General features: G+C 49.7%; 1 protein-coding gene across 1 annotated transcript in view; it reads left to right on the top strand.

Moving 5' to 3' along the window:
• Positions 1-19729, top strand: part of KAZN (kazrin, periplakin interacting protein) — a gene marked incomplete at both ends in the record, with an annotated part of 461871 nt that overhangs the window by 429592 nt on the left and 12550 nt on the right. Inside the window, 2 exons of the mRNA XM_082672291.1 lie at positions 11957-12162; positions 12527-12645. Coding sequence (XP_082528417.1) covers positions 11957-12162; positions 12527-12645 — 325 coding nt within the window. The remainder of the gene's footprint in view (positions 1-11956; positions 12163-12526; positions 12646-19729) is intronic.

Genomic DNA, 19729 nt, shown 5'->3' with positions numbered 1-19729 from the left:
TCATTAAGTCATTCAACAAACACTGGCTGACCACTTTCTATGTGCCAGGCCTAGAAGTAAGGGCTGAGGGTGCAGATGTAAATGATGAGATGACATAAATTATTCTGACACAGTCCTCACCAAAATCATATGAAGTGTGTGTTGTGTTATTGTCTCACCCTTACAGATAAGGAAACTGAGGCCCCAAGGGGCAACATAAATGGCCCAAGGAGACGTAGTCAGCGACGGAACAAGGCTAAGAATTGGGGTCCAGCAGACTATTGCACTACACCACTTTCCAGGCAGATATGAGTGAAGATGATAAAACCGTGAGCCGTTCGAACAATCTAGTCCTGGAGGGAGGCAGAGAAGAGGTGTCACAATTAAAGGAGGTCATCTAAAAGCGGGGAGAGGCTTATTTCCCCAAGTGAGTGGAAACTTCCTAGGATGTTTTGCCTTGTGCCAAGGCTCTGGCAAACATATCAGTGGGTTTGAGAGGGGTGTCAGTCCGCAGTGAGCATGGTGGCCACCAGTCCTGGCTCCAGACTCCGCCAGGGATCGTGTTTCAGGATGCATGACCAAGAGCCATGGCTAGCACCAGTTTTCTCACTGACATTTCCTATAGCATCTGAGTTGCAAGAAGGCCCCCAGCACAAGCCTCACCAAAGTGCTCTTCATTTTGAAGGAAGTTAACCGAATACCGCCCTTAAACATCTTTGCTGTTCCTATTGCCCTTTGGGCAAGAAATAAAGTCGCTCGCCCCTGGTGCAGGAAACTTCCAGGAGGCACTGTGAGGCATTTTGAGGAGGCAGGAGGTCATCATTCGATGAGGATGATCCCAAAGGAGGCACTGCCTCCAAAGGCCACGCCCAAGCCAGAGCTTCACGGATCTGACTCAGCTGCGGTGCCCCGGCCCAGCGAGCAAACGGACTGGGTCTCACGGCCAACACAATGACCACAGTCCATGTGGCTCATGGAAGCAGGCTGAGCAGAGATGTCCTGAGGCCCACAGGGGAGCTGGGAGGGTCGGTGAAGGGAAGAAGAGGCGGGACTGCAGATCCATTAGGGGTTCTCAGACCCCACAGCTATCCATCGCCTCCAGCTTTGCCTCTAAGAACTGCACCGACACAAACTTGTACTGTCCCTACATGGGCATGTGGAGAAGAACCCTCCTCCTGCCTGTGGCTTTAAAGAGGCCCCTCGTTTCTCACAGAATTCACCTTTCAGGCCCATCCACCAACAGAGAAGTTGGCCAGGAAAGCAGGTTGAAAAAGAGAACTAGCTGTGGGAATACATGGGGAGGCCAGCAGCCGGCTGGAATACTTTCCTGGTGGAAGCAAAAAAAGGGAGGAGACATCAGCTGCAAGTTAGAGTCTAAGAAGGACTTTCCCAAATGTGGGCACTATTCAGCATTACAACAGGTTAGCAAGGAGGAAAAAGGAACGTTTTGATACATTTTTTTAAAGCATACAGTAGTTGTCATTGGATCATAGTATGTTTGCCTTCCCTGGACCTCTTCTGAGCATGTTCCTCCGAAGTCTGTAAAATTAGAAAGTACTTGCCAAGCATATACCTGGGAAATGAGCCTTGTCGACTCCACCAAGTCAATTCCCTGCTGCCTTGGAAAATTCTCAGGGTGTGGGGAGGAGGGGCTGGCAGGAAGCGTGGCTGGAGGAGGGTGTCCTCTGAGGCTGGGGGCAGGGGACCTGTCGAGCTGGGGACAGACACAGTGAGCACAGCTTAGGCTCAGATGAGGGGAAAGGGAAGTATGCGGGTGGGTTTTAAGCATTAAGTAGTTATCACTGGTGAGAGCAGAGCTCTGTGGGCTTTTTCCGGGTACCACATGGTTTAGTGTATTTGAAGGGACACGTGGGGTGGGAGTGCCATCAGCTTTTAGCTCAGGGCCTCCAAAGGCCTGCTTGGCTCTGGGGTCGGGGTGTTCGGGATTGGTGGCAGCCCACCTGGGGACCTGCTGTTGACCCCACAGCTGCACAGTTAGTGACTTGATGCCGTTCAGACCACGCTGTCCGGTCCCGGTGGCCCAGGCTCAGAGGGCCTGACCTTTGCACCTAGTATTTCACGGGAGTTGTGACCGGGCGCTGGAGCAAAGCATCTCCCTCCAGCACAGCGGCCGTTATCAGGCCATAAAACATCATTTTTTCACCTTATAATGCAGTGTTTAAAAAATGAGAATTCAGCGTTTGGCTTGAAAGTGCTGACAGGGGCTCCCCTACCACTGTCCGAGGGCAGGGAGTTTAGACGGGAGTCGGCTGCCGGAGCAGGGCTGGTCTGAGGACAGAGGGGCCCGGGGAGAAAAGATGGGGCGCTGGGAGCAGCCACACTGCGTGCTCACTGGCCTCTAGTGGGTGGAGGCTGGGGATGCTGCTAAACACAGACGGCCCCCATGACAAAGAATGGTCTGGTCCCGATCGTCATTCAGTAATGCCAAGGCCAATAGGCCCTGAGACCACGTGTACATTCGAGGAACCAGCATCCTGAGGCGGCCTAAAGGAGGTGGGGCCAGCAGGAGGTGAGCCTGGAGAGGGAGGCCTGCTCCCTCCCTCCTCACCTCCCGTCCTACCTACCTTCTTTTTTTTTTTTTTTTTTTTGGCAGTACGCGGGCATCTCACTGTTGTGGCCTATCCCGTTGCGGAGCACAGGTTCCGGACGCACAGGCTCAGCGGCCATGGCTCACGGGCCCAGCCGCTCCGCGGCACATGGGATCCTCCCGGACCGGGGCGCGAACCCGTGTCCCCTGCATCGGCAGGCGGACTCTCAACCACTGCGCCATCAGGGAAGCCCCTGCCTACCTTCCTTTAACCAAAACGTACAGAGCCCCTTCTGTTCCAGGCAGCAGTGGGCTGGAGCTCATACAGGCTCACAAACTGATTTCCAACCCCATGCCCAGGGGCATCATGTTGGCAACTGAAATTGGCCACAATGGGCATATTTACACCACAGAGATGGGCAAACAAATGCTATAAACCAAAAACTTTCTTTCTTTTTTTTCCCCCCAAAGCGCTTTTTAAAAATACGAGAGCTGGTTGTTAAACATTTACTAGCCCGCCACTGGTTTGGGCCCTTGCTAGGTACCAGGGATACCCAGAGAGCAGAACAGGGCCAGCTCCTGTCCTCGTGGAGTTGACATCTAGTGGGAAGCCAGACACCCATCAAACAATTACACGATCATTAATTACCTTCAGCTGTGAGAAGTGCAGGCTCGGTACCTGGAATGAGAGCTTGTGTGAGTGTGGTTTGAGGGCTGTGGAGGGGTGTGTGTTTCAGGGGGTGACTGACCTATGCCAGGTGACCAGAGAAGGGGTCCCCGGAAGAGGCGACATTTAAACAGAGCCCTGAAGGCTTCATAGGAGTTCCGGCAGAGGAGACAGCAGCAGACCACCTTTCAGGCAGAGAGGGGAGCAGGCACAGCTGATTGGAGATGGTGGGTGGGAGAGGCAGGAGCACCAGGGAAGTGGTCCCAAGAAGCCCAGGGAAGGGGTGACAGACCGAGGAGAAGCTGGCAAAGTTGGCAGGGCTGGGCCACACAGAGCCTTGTCATGTGAGGAACTTGGGTTTTATCCAGGGAGCCAGTGAAGCGTGTTGAGCAGACAAGGTCCCTGGGCAGATTCAAATGAAAAGCAAAGCAAAGTGGTATTGTCCATCCCCTTCCCATAACTTGGGCTTCTACCACCACTAATGGTATTAAGCAACACCATGAACCAGGCCTGGGTAATAAAGAGATGGATAGATTTGAACACTGACTTAGGGATTCCCTTCAGGCAGGGCAGGTGGACAGACCCATGCATGGCAGTGCCAGCAGAACGTGAAGAGTGCTGCATGAACAGTGCACATAGCAAGAGGGGTGTCCAGTCAGGGCAGTGTGGAGGAAGGCAGACTCTGAAGGACCTCCCGCTACAAAACCACTACACCTGAAACAAAACATACTTTTCAATACATCGCTGGCCTCATCAAAAATAAGGGAAATTCCCAAGGCACTTCCATCCAAAAATAAAAGGCCATGAGCCAATACCAGGACAGGAGCAGTGAGTGATAACCAAAGGCAAAAACTGGAGTTTGTCATGGACACAGATGCTGATGTCAGGACCAGTGACAGGGGAGTAAACCTTGGGGTGTGCAAAACGAAGTGTCAGAAACTGTGACTCTCTCATTCTTCCAGGGCCTCTCTGACGGGGGTGGAGTGGTCCCTGCTCCCAGGTATCATCCCCACTCCCTATCTCCTCCCCACCCCAGCAGAAGAAATGTCCATCCTCTCAGGAGGAAAGCATCTCTTATTTAGAACCTAGAGAGTCCCATAATAAGATCAAATATGAGTTCAGCATGCATGAGAATCAGCAGAAACAAACAACAAATTTGGACCCTCCAAGCCCTCTCAGATACAGTAATGATCAATACCAAATACAACATAATATGTATGCAATATTTAAGGAAATGTAAGATTAAATATTTAAGGATGTTTAAGGAAATGTAAGACATCATAGACCTGAACAAACAACAAGAGACTATCTGGAAAGACCAGGAGAACTTGAAAAAGAACCAAATAGAAATTTTAGAAATGAAAATATATATATATAGTTGTTAACAAAACAAAATAAAAAAGATGGGTTAAACAGCAGACTAAATAGCTGAAGAGAGAATTTTTAAAATGGAAAATATGTCTAAGGAAATTACCCAGACTGCAATGCAGAGAGATAAGTTGATGAAGACCATGAAGAAGAAATCAGAGCTTTCTGGCTCACTACAATAGCCACTAGCCACATATGGCCATGTAACTTATATTTGGATCAATTAAAATTAAATTAAATTGATAACTCAGTTCCTATGAGCACTTTTTTTTTTTTTTTTTGCGGTACGCGGGCCTCTCACTGTTGTGGCCTCTCCCGTTGCGGAGCACAGGCTCCAGACGCGCAGGCTCAGCAGCCATGGCTCATGGGCCCAGCCGCTCTGTAGCATGTGGGATCCTCCCGGACCAAGGCACGAACCCGTGTCCCCTGCATCGGCAGGCAGACTCTCAACCACTGCGCCACCAGGGAAGCCCCTATGAGCACATTTTAAGTGCTCATAGCCATGTGGCTAACAGCTGTCACACTGGACAATGTATATTGCAGGCAGACCTCAAAGATGTCATGGGCTGGGTTTCAGACCACCACAGTAAATACCACAATAAAGTAAGTCACATGAACTTTTTGGTTTCCCAGTGCATATAAATGTTATGTTTACACTGTACTGTACTCTATTAAGTAAGCAATAGCGTTATGTCTAAAAAACAGTGTACATACCTTAATTTAAAAATACTTTATTGCTATCAAATGCTAACCATCAACTGAGCCTTCATCAAGTCGTAATCTTTTTGCAATAGTAACATAAAAGATCACTGATCACAGGTCACCATAACAAATGTAATAATGAAAATGTTTGGAATATTACGAGAATTGCCAAAATCTGACACAGAGACATGAAGGGAGCAAATGCTATTGGAAAAATGGTTCTGATAGACTTACTTGACGCAAGGTTACCACAAACCTTCAATTTGTAAAAAAAAAATCAGTATCTGCAAGTACAATAAAATGAAGTAAAATAAAAAAAAAAGGTATGCCTATATACATGTCCATTATCACAGAAAGTTCTATTGGACAGCACTAGGTTATAAGATAGGGAAGAAAATCTAACCTCAGAAGGAGAGCAAACAGAGAATGGAGAAGAGGTAATGGTTGAGAATATTCCAAAAATGAACCCACAGATGCAGGAAGCACAATTTATATCCATCAGGATAAATAAAAAGAAAGCTACCTCTAGCCACATCATAATGAAACTGAACACCAAAGACAAAGAGAAACTCTGAAGAGTAGCTAACAAAAAAACAATCAGACTGGAGCTGACTTCTCATTAGTGAAAAGGAGAGAGAGAGAGTGGAGCAATGTTTTCCAGTGCAAAGAGAAAAAAAACTGTCAGCCTAAAACTATGTACCCAGCAAAGCTCTTTAAGAACAAGGATGACATATAGACTTTTTTCAGATAAACAAAAGTCATAAAAGCTTACCACCAAAATAATCTTTATGGAGGAATTTTTAAATCATGTTCTTCAGGAATAAGAAAAGTTATCCTAGAAGTGAGGTCTGAGACACTAGAAGAAATGATGAACAAAGAAACTGGTAAACATGTAGGTAAATTGTTTTAAGCAAATATTACCAGTATAAAGTAATCATGATGACAATGTCTAAATTGTAGGACTTTTTTTTAAAGGATGGAATTAAAATACTGGACATGATAGAGTGTAAGTCAGGAAGAGTGATCAGAAGTGATATGTTTTAGGGCCTTCACTGGTGGCACAGTGGTTATGAATCCACCTGCCAATGAAGGGGACACAGGTTTGATCCCTGGTCTGGGAAGATCCCACATGCCGCAGAGCAACTAAGCCCGTGCACCACAACTACTGAGCCTGCGCTCTAGAGCCCGCGAGCCACAACTACTGAAGCCCACGTGCCTAGAGACCGTGCTCTGCAACAAGAGAAGCCACTGCAACGAGAAGCCCACGCACCACAACAAAGAGTAGCCCCCACTCACCACAACCAGAGAAAGCCTGCGTGCAGCAGTGAAGACCCAACACAGCCAAAAATAATAAATAAATAAATAAATTTATTTTATTTTTTAAAAAAGAAGTAATATGTGTTAAATAACTCTTACTATTTAGGAGAGGGCATTAAGATACTGATAACCCCAGGTTTTAAGTTAAATATGCATAGTACATCTCAAAGAGTAATCATTAAAGAAGGTTCTAGAACTTCAGCATACATCAGAATCACCTGGGGGCCAGGAGATCTGGGGTGGGCATCTAGAATTTTCACTTCCAACAAATTCCCAGGTGTTGCTGCTGCTACTGGCCCAGGGACCACACTTAGAGAACTACTGAACCAAAAACAGAGAAATAGGGTGCTTCACTTCCAAACAAACAGAGGGGGTGAAATGGAATGAAAAAACAAAAATCTTCCATCCAGACTAGCTCTGCCCAGTAAAATATAATGTAAGCCACATATGTGGTTTTAGATTTTCTGGTAGATGCACTAAGAAGTAAAAAGAAACAGGTGAAATGAGTCGTAGTAATGTATATTTTTTAACTCAATATACCCAAAATATTATCATTTCAATATGTGATCAATATAAAAATTATTAATGAGATATTTTACATCTTTTTTTGTACAAAGTCTTCAAAATCCAGGGTTTATTTTATACCGTGGACCCTTCTCAACGGGGACTAACCACACTGCAAATGCTCAGTGGCCACATGTGGCTTGTGACTACTACACTGGACAGAGTGGGTCTAGACTGTGAGCGACATGAGCCTGCAGAGGACAGAGGTCCCGCTCAATCACTGAGCGCACACTGTATGCCAGACACCGGGCTGAGCACTTTGTCCACATCATACATCATCTCCTTTCATCCCCACACAGACCTGTGAGAGTAGCATTATTATCACCCCATTTCACAGATGGGGAAAGCGAGGCTGAGAAAACTGAGAACACTTCCCCAGGATCATCTGGCTGGTAAGCAGCAGAGCTGGGCTTCACACCAAGGTCTCTCACAGTCCATTGCCACCTTGGAACCTCAGGGTTTCTGTAAAGGATTTTCTATAACAGGCCAGATAATAAACATTTTAGGCTTTTGGGACCAATCTGTCACAACTACTCAGCTCTGCTATTGTAACAGGAAAGCAGCCTTAGACAATGTGTAAACAAATGAGCATGGCTGTGTCCCAATAAAATTTTATCTAGGGAAACAGGTAGAGGGCTGGATTTGGCCCTTGGGCTGTAGTTTGCCAACCCCTGTGCTAGGCTAGCACAGCTGCCTCTGTAGGCCCAGTTTGAGGGAGAACTCAATGACTCATTGCTGAGGTTCTGCGGTGCATGCGTGTCGGGGGTGGTTGGGAGGGTGAGACCCTCTCCTTCCAGAATCACCACGGCCCTCCTGGTGTCCGGAAGGATCCAGAGTGGCTGCTTGTTGCTGGCACTGCCTCAGAGTCTGCCAGGGGCTCGGTCAGCCCCTCTAACTCCCCAGCCTCCTCTGAGCTCCTGGCCGTAAACATGAGTTATTCCCACTCTCAGGGCTGAGACAGAGGGGAAATAAAAGCCGGGACTGATGGGATCCCAGACATGAAATCTGGCACCATAATGCCTACATTTTGGAAATTGCCTTTAATTAACGGTTTATGGCCGCAAAGACTCCCCCCACCCTCCGTCCTTCTGCAGCATCTTCTCCTTGGCGTTCAAGTCCTGGGGGTCGGGGCGGGGAGGGGGTGAAAGAGGTGGGCTGGTGAGTAGCTGTCTTTTCTCAGAACCCAAAATGTGTGGTTTGCTCATATGAACCCAGCTTGGCCTCTGGCATTCCTCGAGCCTGGACTCCATAAACAACGTGAACTGAAAAGCCAGCTCCCCGCACAGGCCCGAGGCCAGTTAGCTATAGAATAACCTGCACACACTCACAAAGACACACCAAGCTCAGGAAAACACACACTCACGAGTGTGTACACACACACACACCGGAAGTCTGCTTTTTCTCTTTGTCCACTTATCTGTCATTCCCTCTCTACTCAGTCTCTCCAGCCTGTTTATCTTCTTGTTTTCGTGTCCCTGTAACACTATTTCTTCCTGAAGGTTTGCTCTTTGAGTCTCTCTTTCATTCTCTCTCTCTCCTGTCTTTCCCCGTCCTACGCCCCTTGATCTCCCTTACTGGGGACATATAGCCAAGCACCGCAAACACACCCTTAGCCCCCACCTTGGCACCGAATCCACAAATTCGCCCCTTCCCTCACAGGTGCCCCCTCCCAGCCAGGCCGGAGTCTGACTGGGATGGTGAACTTCTGCCCAGGTGGGCTTGACAACAGGTGGGACTGGGTTCCCTCCCTAAGCACCTGAACTGAACTCAAATCACATTTCATCCCAGGAATGCAGGGAGGGACTGAGGCAACGACTGCTAAATTCTAGGTGTAGCCAAAAAAATTGCCCAAGCCCCAGGGGAGAAGCCCTTTATTACCAATAACAGTCACCCTTGACTGAGTGCCTACTACGGCTTCACATTCAGAATTTACAATAGTCATGCTAACCTAGGTGGTAGATATTATTATTGAATATTATTCCCATTTTATAGATGGGAAAACTGAGGCTTCAAGAGGTAAAGGAATTTGCCTAAAGCCAAAGTCTATTCAACTCCAAAGCCTGGTCTCTTCCCACAGGGCTGGTCCAAATGGACAACATGGGCTGTGTCTCGAGATTTGGGGTAACCAGATTCAGTCTCACATGGTCTCTCATCTTCCCAGAATCATGAAACAGAGACAGGACTCCACTACAGGAATAAGGCAGAGGTTCTCAGCTCTCTCCAAGCTAAGAAGGACACCCTGTTTGGGTGCCAGTGGTCAACACCTGTAGGACCCAATCAGAAAGGCTTCCCTGCCAGCCAAGCCTGTCCTTGGGAGCACGGTTCCAGCAGGAGGGGACCCCTAGGCTGAGGTCTGTGCCCTAGCCAGGCAGCTAGCTCTCTTACCAGGCGAGGTCTTGGAGCCCCCAGGCAGGGCTGCAGAGGCAGCCGCTGTTTCCGCATTCCGGGGCACCATGGCAACACGTGTGCTCAGATCAGCGACCTGCACATAGTCTGTGCCATCTGCTGTTTTCCGGGCTGGGGGGTGCGGGGTCGCCTTCCGTCCACCTGAGAAGGGAAATATAATGATGCTGCAGTGACCTCTCACCCCTACCCATCCAGTACAGATAGGCCCCATCACCCCCACTGTCACTGAGTCTGCAGGGCAGCCCAGAGAAGGAGGAAGAAGGCTGGGAGCAGCATCATGACAACTTGCAGGGGTGGAAACTGAGGCACGAGGCACCATCTCTGTCCACCCAGAGTTAGATCGCTCTGCCCAGTGCCCTGCTGGACTGGGGGTGGCATCTTTCAGGCCGGGTGACTGTGGGCCCCGAAGCGCTCTTGGCTGGGCAGTTAGAGGCCCCCAAGCGTTGGGGAGAAAGGTTTCAGTGGACCTGGGATGAAGGAGAAGTGTGTGGCCACCAAGCTGGTATAGCCATTTCCCAAGAGTCATCCAAGGTGTTTCAACAGAGGGAGGCAAGGGAATTGGGGGAAGGGGTTTTGTGACTTGAAAAAGTAAGATTTCTAGGCTGTGGTTTTTTTTCAATTTCAAAAATAATATAGTCAATGCAGAAAACTTGGGAAATAGAAAAACATGCACACACACTGTCACACTCACAAGTGCACACTCACACACACACACATTCATGCACAATTACCCATCACCCCTTTCCAGAGATAAAGACTTTTAACATTTACCTAGTATATGTAATATACTATATGTATATGTAATGGTATATGTAATATACCACCTAGTATAATGTAATATATTACATATATATGTAATATACATAATTATATTATACATTATATATAGTCATATATATTTTTTAATGTGGTTGGGGTTACATCGTACGCGCTATCTTGTACTGTGCTTCTACACTTGACAATAGATTGTGAACATTTTCCAATGTCAAAACTATTCTCCTGGGCTTCCCTGGTGGCGCAGGGGTTGAGGGTCCGTCTGCCGCTGCAGGGGACACGGGTTCATGCCCCGGTCCGGGAAGATCCCACATGCCGTGGAGCGGCTGGGCTCGTGAGCCATGGCCGCTGAGCCTGTGCGTCCGGAGCCTGTGCTCTGCAACGGGAGAGGCCACAACAGTGAGAGGCCTGCGTACAGCAAAAAAAAAAAAAAAACAAAAAAAAAAACACCTATTCTCCTGTGACAGATTTTTAAATTAATTGCTTATATTCCAACATATGAATGGAGCATCATTCATTCAAACTCCCATCCATAACCATTTATGCTGCTTCCTAATTTTTTAATTTTTCCAACTTTTTCATTACAAAGTTATACATGTTTATTATGGAACTTTGATGATACCCAGAGTTATAGCAAGAGGGAAATAGCCTCAGACTTCCAAACTCAGTAACGATAACATTTTTGTGTTCTCCATACCCATTGTTTTACTATATATACAATATAATATAGGGTCATTTCAAATCAGGCTTATTTTTTAATACTTGTCATCTCTCACGGTATGGAGTTTATCCATTTGGGTTTTCATTTAACCCTGCTTTAGAGAAAGATTCTTTTCCCTTCTCGGTTGACTCTTCACCACCTGAACTTGGTATATTTCTCAAGTGTTGATGCAGCTGACCATGGATTCAGGAACGGGGCTGGAAAATGCTGGTGGAGAGACGTTTTTGTCTGTGAGGGCCACTCCAGAAACAGGCTTCGGTGTGTTAAGGAACAGAGCGGGGGCTCCATTTATCCTAAAAATATAAATCACCCAGTTGCCCGAAGATGGCTGCCTTGGCGCTGTTTACAATAGTGAAAAATGAGGGACAGCCCAGGCCCATCAACAGGCAGCGGGTGAAATAGACTCAGAGCATCCCTTTGATGAATCCTGTGCAGTCTCCGCTGAGACGGAAGGGTGTCCTCCGTCGTGTAAATGAGAACAGCATATTACAAAACGGAACACATCATGTAAACATGGGGATTTGTGTGTGTTTGTAAGCCTAGGCATTTGTGTATCCCAAAGACCATTTAACTAAATACTAGCAGCTGCTGTCTCTGGGTAGCATAGGATTTGGGGTGATTTTCACTTTCTATTTTATTTTTATTCTTTTCTGGATTAAGTTTTTAAAATTCTTTTCTTTTAGAGGACACAGATTACTTTGGACTGGGGGAGGGGCAGCAAAACCAAACAAAAGCCGTTTGGATTCTGAAAAGAAGAAATGTGTCGGGGGAAAGACATCCCTGCCCACCCCCTGCATCCGCTGGGGTGCAGACTCAGGGGGCACAGCCTGCCCAGTCCCTGCCCCCTGCAGCCCTTGCCCTGCCCCTCACCCCACTCCCCAGCACGGCCCTGTGTGCCTGTGTGTTGCAGACTCGGACAGCCAGTGCAGCCCCACGCGCCAGAGCCTCAGCCTGTCGGAGGGCGAGGAGCAGACAGACCGGCTGCAGCAGGTGGAGCTGGTCAGGACCACGCCCATGTCGCACTGGAAGGCCGGCACCGTCCAGGCCTGGCTGGAGGTGGTCATGGCCATGCCCATGTACGTCAAGGCCTGTGCGGAGAACGTCAAGAGTGGGAAGGTAGGGCACCTGCCGGACCCCCGTGGGAACGCCCCGTCCAGCATCCCATCCTCTGGGTTAGAGGAGCTGGCTGGGTTCAGGCTCCAGTAAACCACTGTGTCTCTCCAACAAGGCACACAGCCCTTCTGAGCCTCAGCCTCCCTGTCTTTCAAATGGGACTAACCTTCCCTTACCTGGCTGGAGGGACGCAGGGCAGGACTAGCGGGCCCTTTCAACCAGGTCAGCGGTCCCCCCGCCCGGCCTCCTGGAGCAGTGGCTGGAGGCGAGGCGGCTGCAGAGACGTTCCCGGGGCCGCGCGCCCACTGAGGGGAGGGGTGCCTTGGGTCCCCGCCCCCACGCCTCAGTCCCCACCTGCCCGGCGCAGGTGCTGCTGAGCCTGAGTGACGAGGACCTAGAGCTGGGTCTGGGCGTGTGCAGCTCCCTGCACCGGCGCAAGCTCCGGCTGGCCATCGAGGACTACCGCGACGCCGAGGCAGGCAGGAGGTGAGCCGGCGCCTGGGCCCCCGGGGGGCGGGGGTGGCGGGGGGGGGGGGGAAGAGAGCCCACGTGAGACCTCACCTCCTCGGGGTGGAGCGGGCGCTGTGAGCTGGGCCAGGCGGGAGGAGTGCCAGGGCCCGGGACGCCACTGGGCAGGGGCCCGAGCACGGCCTAGCCCCACTCTGGGCCGGCCCTCCCCGTAGAAAGATGGAGAACAAACTCAGTGAGGCCGCAAATGCCCTATGATCTCCCCGGTGCAGGAGTCAGGGGGCTTCACGCCCCCCAGAACTCCTCTGTCTGGGAGGTGGGGCAGCCCCAGTGGATCTGGGGAATTTGACCCAAATGTGTGTTCTGCCTACTCCCACCTCAAAGCCCAGCTCTTACCATTCCAGGTAAGAGCCTAAAGCAGGGAGGAAGAGGAGAAATGGGCCTGGTTTGGGGCCTGGTGGGAAGGGGCGTCTATCGGCAAGCGCACCTGGGAATGGCTGAAGATGGCCCATCAGGTGTGTCCCCAGCGCGGCCGCCCTGCCCCCATTGCTCATTACCCCCCCAACGCCCCTCCTGCCTGCCTCTCTCCTGACCTTTGTGAGCAGGACTTATTGGGGAGCCCCTCTTTCACCAAGCAGCTCCAGGGAAAAGGGAAGAACCCCTCCCCCAAGTCCTCAGAGTGCAGGAGGGGGGAGAGAAGTAGCTGGTAAACCTGACACTATCGGTTTTGCATAATTATCTCCTTCACTGGTTTCCCCAGCATTTTTGTGCAGTTAATTAATCAAACCTGGTGGTGTGTGCGCTTTATTATTTGCGGAAGCAGCTTTGTGGATTAAAAAAAAAGAGGGGGCTGGAGGTAGGAAAGAAGGCTGGTTTAGAAGCAGGCAAAGCAAATTCCTGGGTGTCCCGGAGAGTGATTCCGAGGTGACAGGAAATAGAGATGAGATGGGATCAGAAACTCAGGCAGCAGCTCACAACAAGCAAAGCCAGAAGGCGCTGGGCCCTGTCTGCAGGTCTCCTAGACGGCAGGGCTGGGGTGGGGGAGGGGTGGAGGAGTGGAGAGTTGGGGGCAGGGGAGAGCAGGGCAGGGGCTTGCAACCCAGCTGAGCTTCCCCTCCTGGGGGTCCCACAAGCACCTCACACTCACCACCCACTCCTACCCAGTGCCTTCCCCCAGTCCCCCAAAGCTCACCATCCTGGGCCATCCAGGCTAGAAACGCCTCCCAACCCCTCCCATTCCCAACATGATCACGGTTACTTGAACAGGGTGGGGCTGCCCGCCTCACCTCTCAAAAATGTGGGATCGCTGCCCAAGTTCCCCCCAAATTCAGCAGACCCTTCAGAACCTCGTAGCACCTGGAAAGGGACGGATTCAACTCAGCAGCCAGATGTGAACGGATTTTGAAAACTTATGAGAGCCATAGGTAGGACTGTTTCCAAAACCACAGCCTGGGCATTAGACGCCCAGGGCCTCCTAGAGCAGGGACGGCTCCATTCCCTAAGGAATCCTGGCCTGTCTCTAACTTGCCCTGTGACCTTGCCCTCTGTGGGACTTGGTTTCTCCACCTGTGAAGTAAAGGGGGTTAAATCAGGATAGTGGCTCTTTAACTGTGCGAGATCATGGCCCCTTTGAGAATCTAATAAGAGCTTCCGAAACTTGCCCCAGAATACACAAAACTTCACAGCTTTGCATTCTGGGACTCTCTGACCCACCTGCGGAACTTTGAGGGGGCTGTGAATCTAGGATAAGAACCCCAGTGAGGTCATCTTTGAGAATACATCCTGTGTGACTCTGGGCATGACATTGCCTTCTCTGGGCCTGGCTCCCCTTACTTCTAAAATCCTGACAACAAAATCTGCCAACCCCTGACAACCTGACCATCACTTTATGGACATGATTTTATTTGACCATCACAACATCAGGGCAGGATAGACATTCTTACCCCCATTTTAAAGGTGGAAAAAGTGAGGCCAGAGAAATAATAGACACAAAGTCACACTACAAAAGATCTGACTTCAAAGTCAATTCCCTTTCCACTCTCCCAAGTTGCCTTTGTGTTCAAAACATCAACGATGGAGCTCCTGCTACTATTATTTCTGAAACACTGAATGCATCCCAGACCCTGTGCTAAGGACTTTACCTTCTCTTATCACTTTTAGCCCAGGAGGCCAGTAGGAGTAGCCCCATTTTACAGAAGAGGAAACCGAGATACAAAGGCACGAGGTCTTTCATCTAAGGCTGATGGAGCTAGAGTGGCCTCATGTTTTCTGTGCTGAATAATGACCCAGATGACATTGAAATTCTGTGCCCAAACTCGGATTTCAGGATCTAATTTGGTCCCAGTTTGAGGAGGGGGCAGTGTCAAATTTTCTAAAATGTTTGAATTACTTTTAAAATCATTCTGTTTTGTTCACCTCCGGCGCTTACAGTGGCTCACACCAACAGCTGGGAGAGTGTTGCCAAGCTGAGGCCCCATGGGGACAACTTTAATGGAAAGAGAACCATTTGGAAGGGCAGGAGTGCATTAATTGTCAGCATGCCGAGGGATACTGCTGATTATAAATGGGCCCCCTCCCACCCCACACCCCACGTCTGGTTGCACCATTGATTCGCTGAGCAGACCCTTCCTTCAGATGGGAAAGAAGTCTTCCGGTCTCCATCAAAGGCCCAACAGCATCTGATTCAGAGACCGTGAGATTCAGCCCCTTTCCCAGGGAAGAGAGCAACGACGGCTGGGCCTGGGAAGAGTCCATCTGAAGTGACGAGGCTGGAGCGGGTCACCCAGGCACCTTCTCATCCCAGAAGGGAGCTTGTCTTGGGCCAGAAGGTTCCAGCTCAGGAGCTGGGTGCTGGGCAGCCTCTGGGAAGCCTGGGGCCGGTGCCCCCCTCGCCCAGCCTTGCCCTGTCTTCCTTGCACTGGACTCTAAACCAGAAGCTGTTGGGCATTAGCTCTGAGCCAGGTGGGGAGCCTGGGCATTTGTAGACATGCCACACCCGGTCCTGCCCTCCAGGAGCTGATGGTCCAGTGGACAGCTGGCCAGACGAGCAGCAATTACCCAGTGTGACAAATGCAAGGACTCTGAAGAGGCTCTGGACACAAGGAGGGTCTTGACCTAGCACAGGGGTCCCGGAAGGCTTTGGGGAGAGCCATAGCTCAACAGAGTCTTGCAGGAGTTAAGCAGGTGAAGAGGGTAGGGTGGAGAACAGCCCAAGAGGCTGGGAGGCCCTGGCCCTTGGGGGCAGACCCAGTGGTTCTGGGTGGCCGAGGGGCGGGAGGAGGGAAGCGAAGCTGGGAGCCCACGTTTCTGCCCTCAGTCCTTCCCATGATATGTCTGCTAGGCATTCGGCACTAGGCTGACTCGGAGCCTAGAGACCACAGTCCCTGGGCGCAGATAATTCATTTGTTAAGTTCCATGTGTGATGGGTGCTGTGAAGGGAATTGTTAGAGGCAGAGCAGCCGTTCAGGGGGCAAGTTCAGACAGCACAGTCAGAGGCAGCCTCTGCGAGGTGGGAGCTGACACCTGGACAGGGAGGGGAGGAGAGGGGAGGGGAGAGCCTGGGCAGGGCTGGAAGGAAATGGGTGCCGGGCGAGGCAGGGACCCCCACCACCCGAAGAGCAAAAACCTCAGGGCATCCCGGAAGTGCTTCCAGCCCAAGCCCGGTGGGAGGGGGAGCCCGGACCTGTGAGGTCACCCCGAGGACTTCCGATTTCAGATTTTATCCCTGGAAAGGGGCGCCACAGGAGAGTTTCCTTGTTTTATTTTATTCAAATCTGCTCTGTTCTTTTTTCCCTCTTTTACTGGCTTTTTATTGAGTGTTCCCACTCCTGGCTTATGAGCTATACTTTTTTGTGATATTTTTAATGATTGCTCTATAGTTTACAGCACACAGAAAGCTTAACACGATCTTCAAATAATATTATACAACTTTGTGTGTAGTGTAACATGCTTTTTCCTCCTTCCTTTGTATTATGTCTCTATATATACATATATATATATATCCTCCATAATACATGGTTATTATTTTTCTTTTAAACTGGCCATTATCTTTTTTTTTTTTTTTTCCTTTGCGGTACGCGGGCCTCTCGCTGTTGTGGCCTCTCCCATTGCGGGACGCGCAGGCTCAGCGGCCATGGCTCACGGGCCTAGTCGTTCTGCGGCATGTGGGAACTTCCCGGACCGCGGCATGAACCCGTGCCCCTGCATCAGCAGGCGGACTCTCAACCACTGCGCCACCAGGGAAGCCCCCTCCCAATCACTCTTTTCATCTTGTAAAACTGAAACTGTACCCATTAACGCTAACTCTCCATTCTCCCCTCCCCCCAGGATACCTGCATCCACCATTCTACTTTCTCTAGGAATCTGACTACCCCTAAGTTCCTCACATAAGTGGAATCACAGAGTATTTGTCTTTTTGTGACTGGCTTATTTCACTTAGCATAATGTCCTCAAGATTCATCCATGTTGTAGCATATGAGAGAATTTCCTTTTTAAGGCTGAAAAACATTCCCTTTTATGTATGTGGCCCCTTTTGCTTATCTGTTCATCCATCAGTGGACACTTGGGTTGTTTCTACATTTTAGCTCTTGTGCCTATTGCTGCAATGAACCTGGATGTACAAATATCTCTTCAAGACCCTGATTTCAATACTTCGGGATATATATTCAGAAGTGGAATTGCCACATCATACGATCATTCTATTTTTCATCTTCTGAGGAACAGTCCTACTGTTTTCCACAGCAACTATATACCATTGTACATCCTCACCAACAGTGCACAAGGGTTCCAATTTCTCCACCTCCTTGCCGACACTTGTTTTCTGGGTTTTTGATAGTAGCCATCCTAATGGGCATGGAGTGGTATTTTATCACAGTTTTGATTTGCATTTCCCTCACGATTAGTGATATTGAGCATCTTTTCATGGGCCTATTAGCCATTCTTTTTTTTTTATTTTTTTTAAATTTATTTTTTTAACATCTTTATTGGGGTATAATTGCTTTACAATGGTGTGTTAGTTTCTGCTTTATAACAAAGTGAATCAGTTATACATGTACATATGTTCCCATATCTCTTCCCTCTTGCGTCTCCCTCCCTCCCACCCTCCCTATCCCACCCTCCCTATCCCACCCCTCCAGGCGGACACAAAGCACCGAGCTGATCTCCCTGTGCTATGCCTATTAGCCATTCTTATGTCTTCTTTGGAGAAATGTTTATTCAAGTCCTTTGCCCATTTCTGAATCGGGTTGTTTGTCTGTTTTGTTGAGTTTTAGGAGTTCTCTTTATTCTTTTGTGTAGTCCAAATTTCCATGTGGTTATTATTTTCTTTCCTCTCGAAGAAATTCCTTTGACGTTTCTTGTAGTTCTTTCCTCTGATGATGAATTCTTTCAATTTTGCTTGTTTAAAAAAGTCTCTGTTTCCTCCCTCATTTTTAAAGACTTTATTTTTTAGAGCAGTTTTAGTTTCACAGCAAAACTGAGGGGAAGCTACAGAGATGTCCCGTAAACCGCCTGCCCTCACAGGTGCATTGCCTCCCATTATCAACATCGCCCTCCAGATGGAATGTCTGTTTCAGCTGAACCTACAGTGACACATCATTGTTACCCAGAGTCCATAGTTTACATTAGGGTTCACTCTTGGTGCTGTACGTTCTATGGATTCGGACAAACATATAATGGAGTGCGTCCATCATTACAGTACCGTACTGAATAGTTTCACCGCCCTAAAAATCCTCTGTGCTCTACCTTTTCACCCCTCCCTCTCCTCCAAACCCTGGAAAGCACTGGTCTTTTTGCTGTCTCCGTAGTTTTGCCTTTTCCAGAATGTCATATAGTTGAAATCATACAGGATGTAGCCTTTTCAGATTGGCTTCTTTCACTTAGTAATGTGCGCTGAAGATTCCTCTAAGAGGGGCTTTTAAGTAGAAGAGTGACATGATCTGATGGATGTATTTAAAAGCTGCCATCTGGCAGCCACGGGGAAAGTGGATTAGAAGGGGCAAGGGGTGGGGGGGGGCAGTCAGGAGGCAGCTGCAGAAATCTATGCCAGAGGTGGCCATGGCTTGACCCCAGAAAACGAAACAAGGGGACGGACACACTGACCAGAGTGATTGATAGATGGACAGAGTGAGGGAGGGGAGAGGCGGGGCAAGTGAGGATGGGGAGATGGGAGAGAGGACCGGCATTTCATTTGGAGCCTGTTAAATTTGAGATGCCCGTGCCAGGAGGAGAAGTCAAGAGGGCAGCTGGTTAGGATCCGGGGCTCAGAAGAGGCGAGTGAGGCGAGATGTGAACTTGCAAGTCCCTGTTAACAGATGTGATCCAGAGCCCTGGAAATGGAGGTCAGCCCCAGACGGGAGAGTGTAGGGGTGGTGAAGGGAAGGGTGAATGGGAGATGTGCCCATTGTAAGGCCGCATCTACCCAGCACGGAGCTAAGTAGCTGCTCAATACACATCTTTGGAGCGGAGGAAGGAAACTAGGAGCCATCGAGGACACCAGCAGGAGGGGAGGGGCGCGATCCGCTATCTCCATCCTAGGGAAAGGCCTGGAGGGGCCCCAGAGGCAGGGAGACCAGTTAGAAGACGAAGTCCGAGGGGAGACGACGGTGCGTAGAGTGAGCGGTGGAGAGTAGAAAGGAGGAAGCGGAGTCAGATGAGGTTGAAAACCCCACCCAGGTCTCCAGCTTGGCCGGTAGGGTGCTCTACTCACAGCCTCCATCCCACCCCAGCTGGGGAGTGGGTGAGGGGTGCTCCCTCTGCCGGCCCAGATCCCAGGCCTGGGGAGGAGGGCGGCGTCACTCCGTAAGCCCATTTTTTCTCTTTCGCATCAGGATCCCTTTTTGGTCGATCCCCTGAGGCTCCCACTTCAGCAAAGCAGCTCCCTACCCGGCATCCCCTCCGTCCGGTCGTTTCTCAAAGTTCCTCCGCAGGTGGGAGACGCCATCCTCATTCATTCTGCGAGGCTGCCACCCTGTGGCTAGAAGGGGAATGACATCTGAGAGGACCACACTTTTATCCTTTTGAGATGTATTCGTTGTGCGCCTACTACGTGCGCATGCGCGTGGCACTGGGTGAAGTTCTGGGTGGGATACAGAAAATCTGAGAT

The sequence above is a fragment of the Grampus griseus genome (genome assembly GCF_964374135.1).
Source record: "Grampus griseus genome assembly, chromosome: 1".
Taxonomy (NCBI): domain Eukaryota; kingdom Metazoa; phylum Chordata; class Mammalia; order Artiodactyla; family Delphinidae; genus Grampus; species Grampus griseus.
Note: the sequence above shows the minus strand (reverse complement) of the source record. Positions and strands in the feature narration are given on the sequence as shown.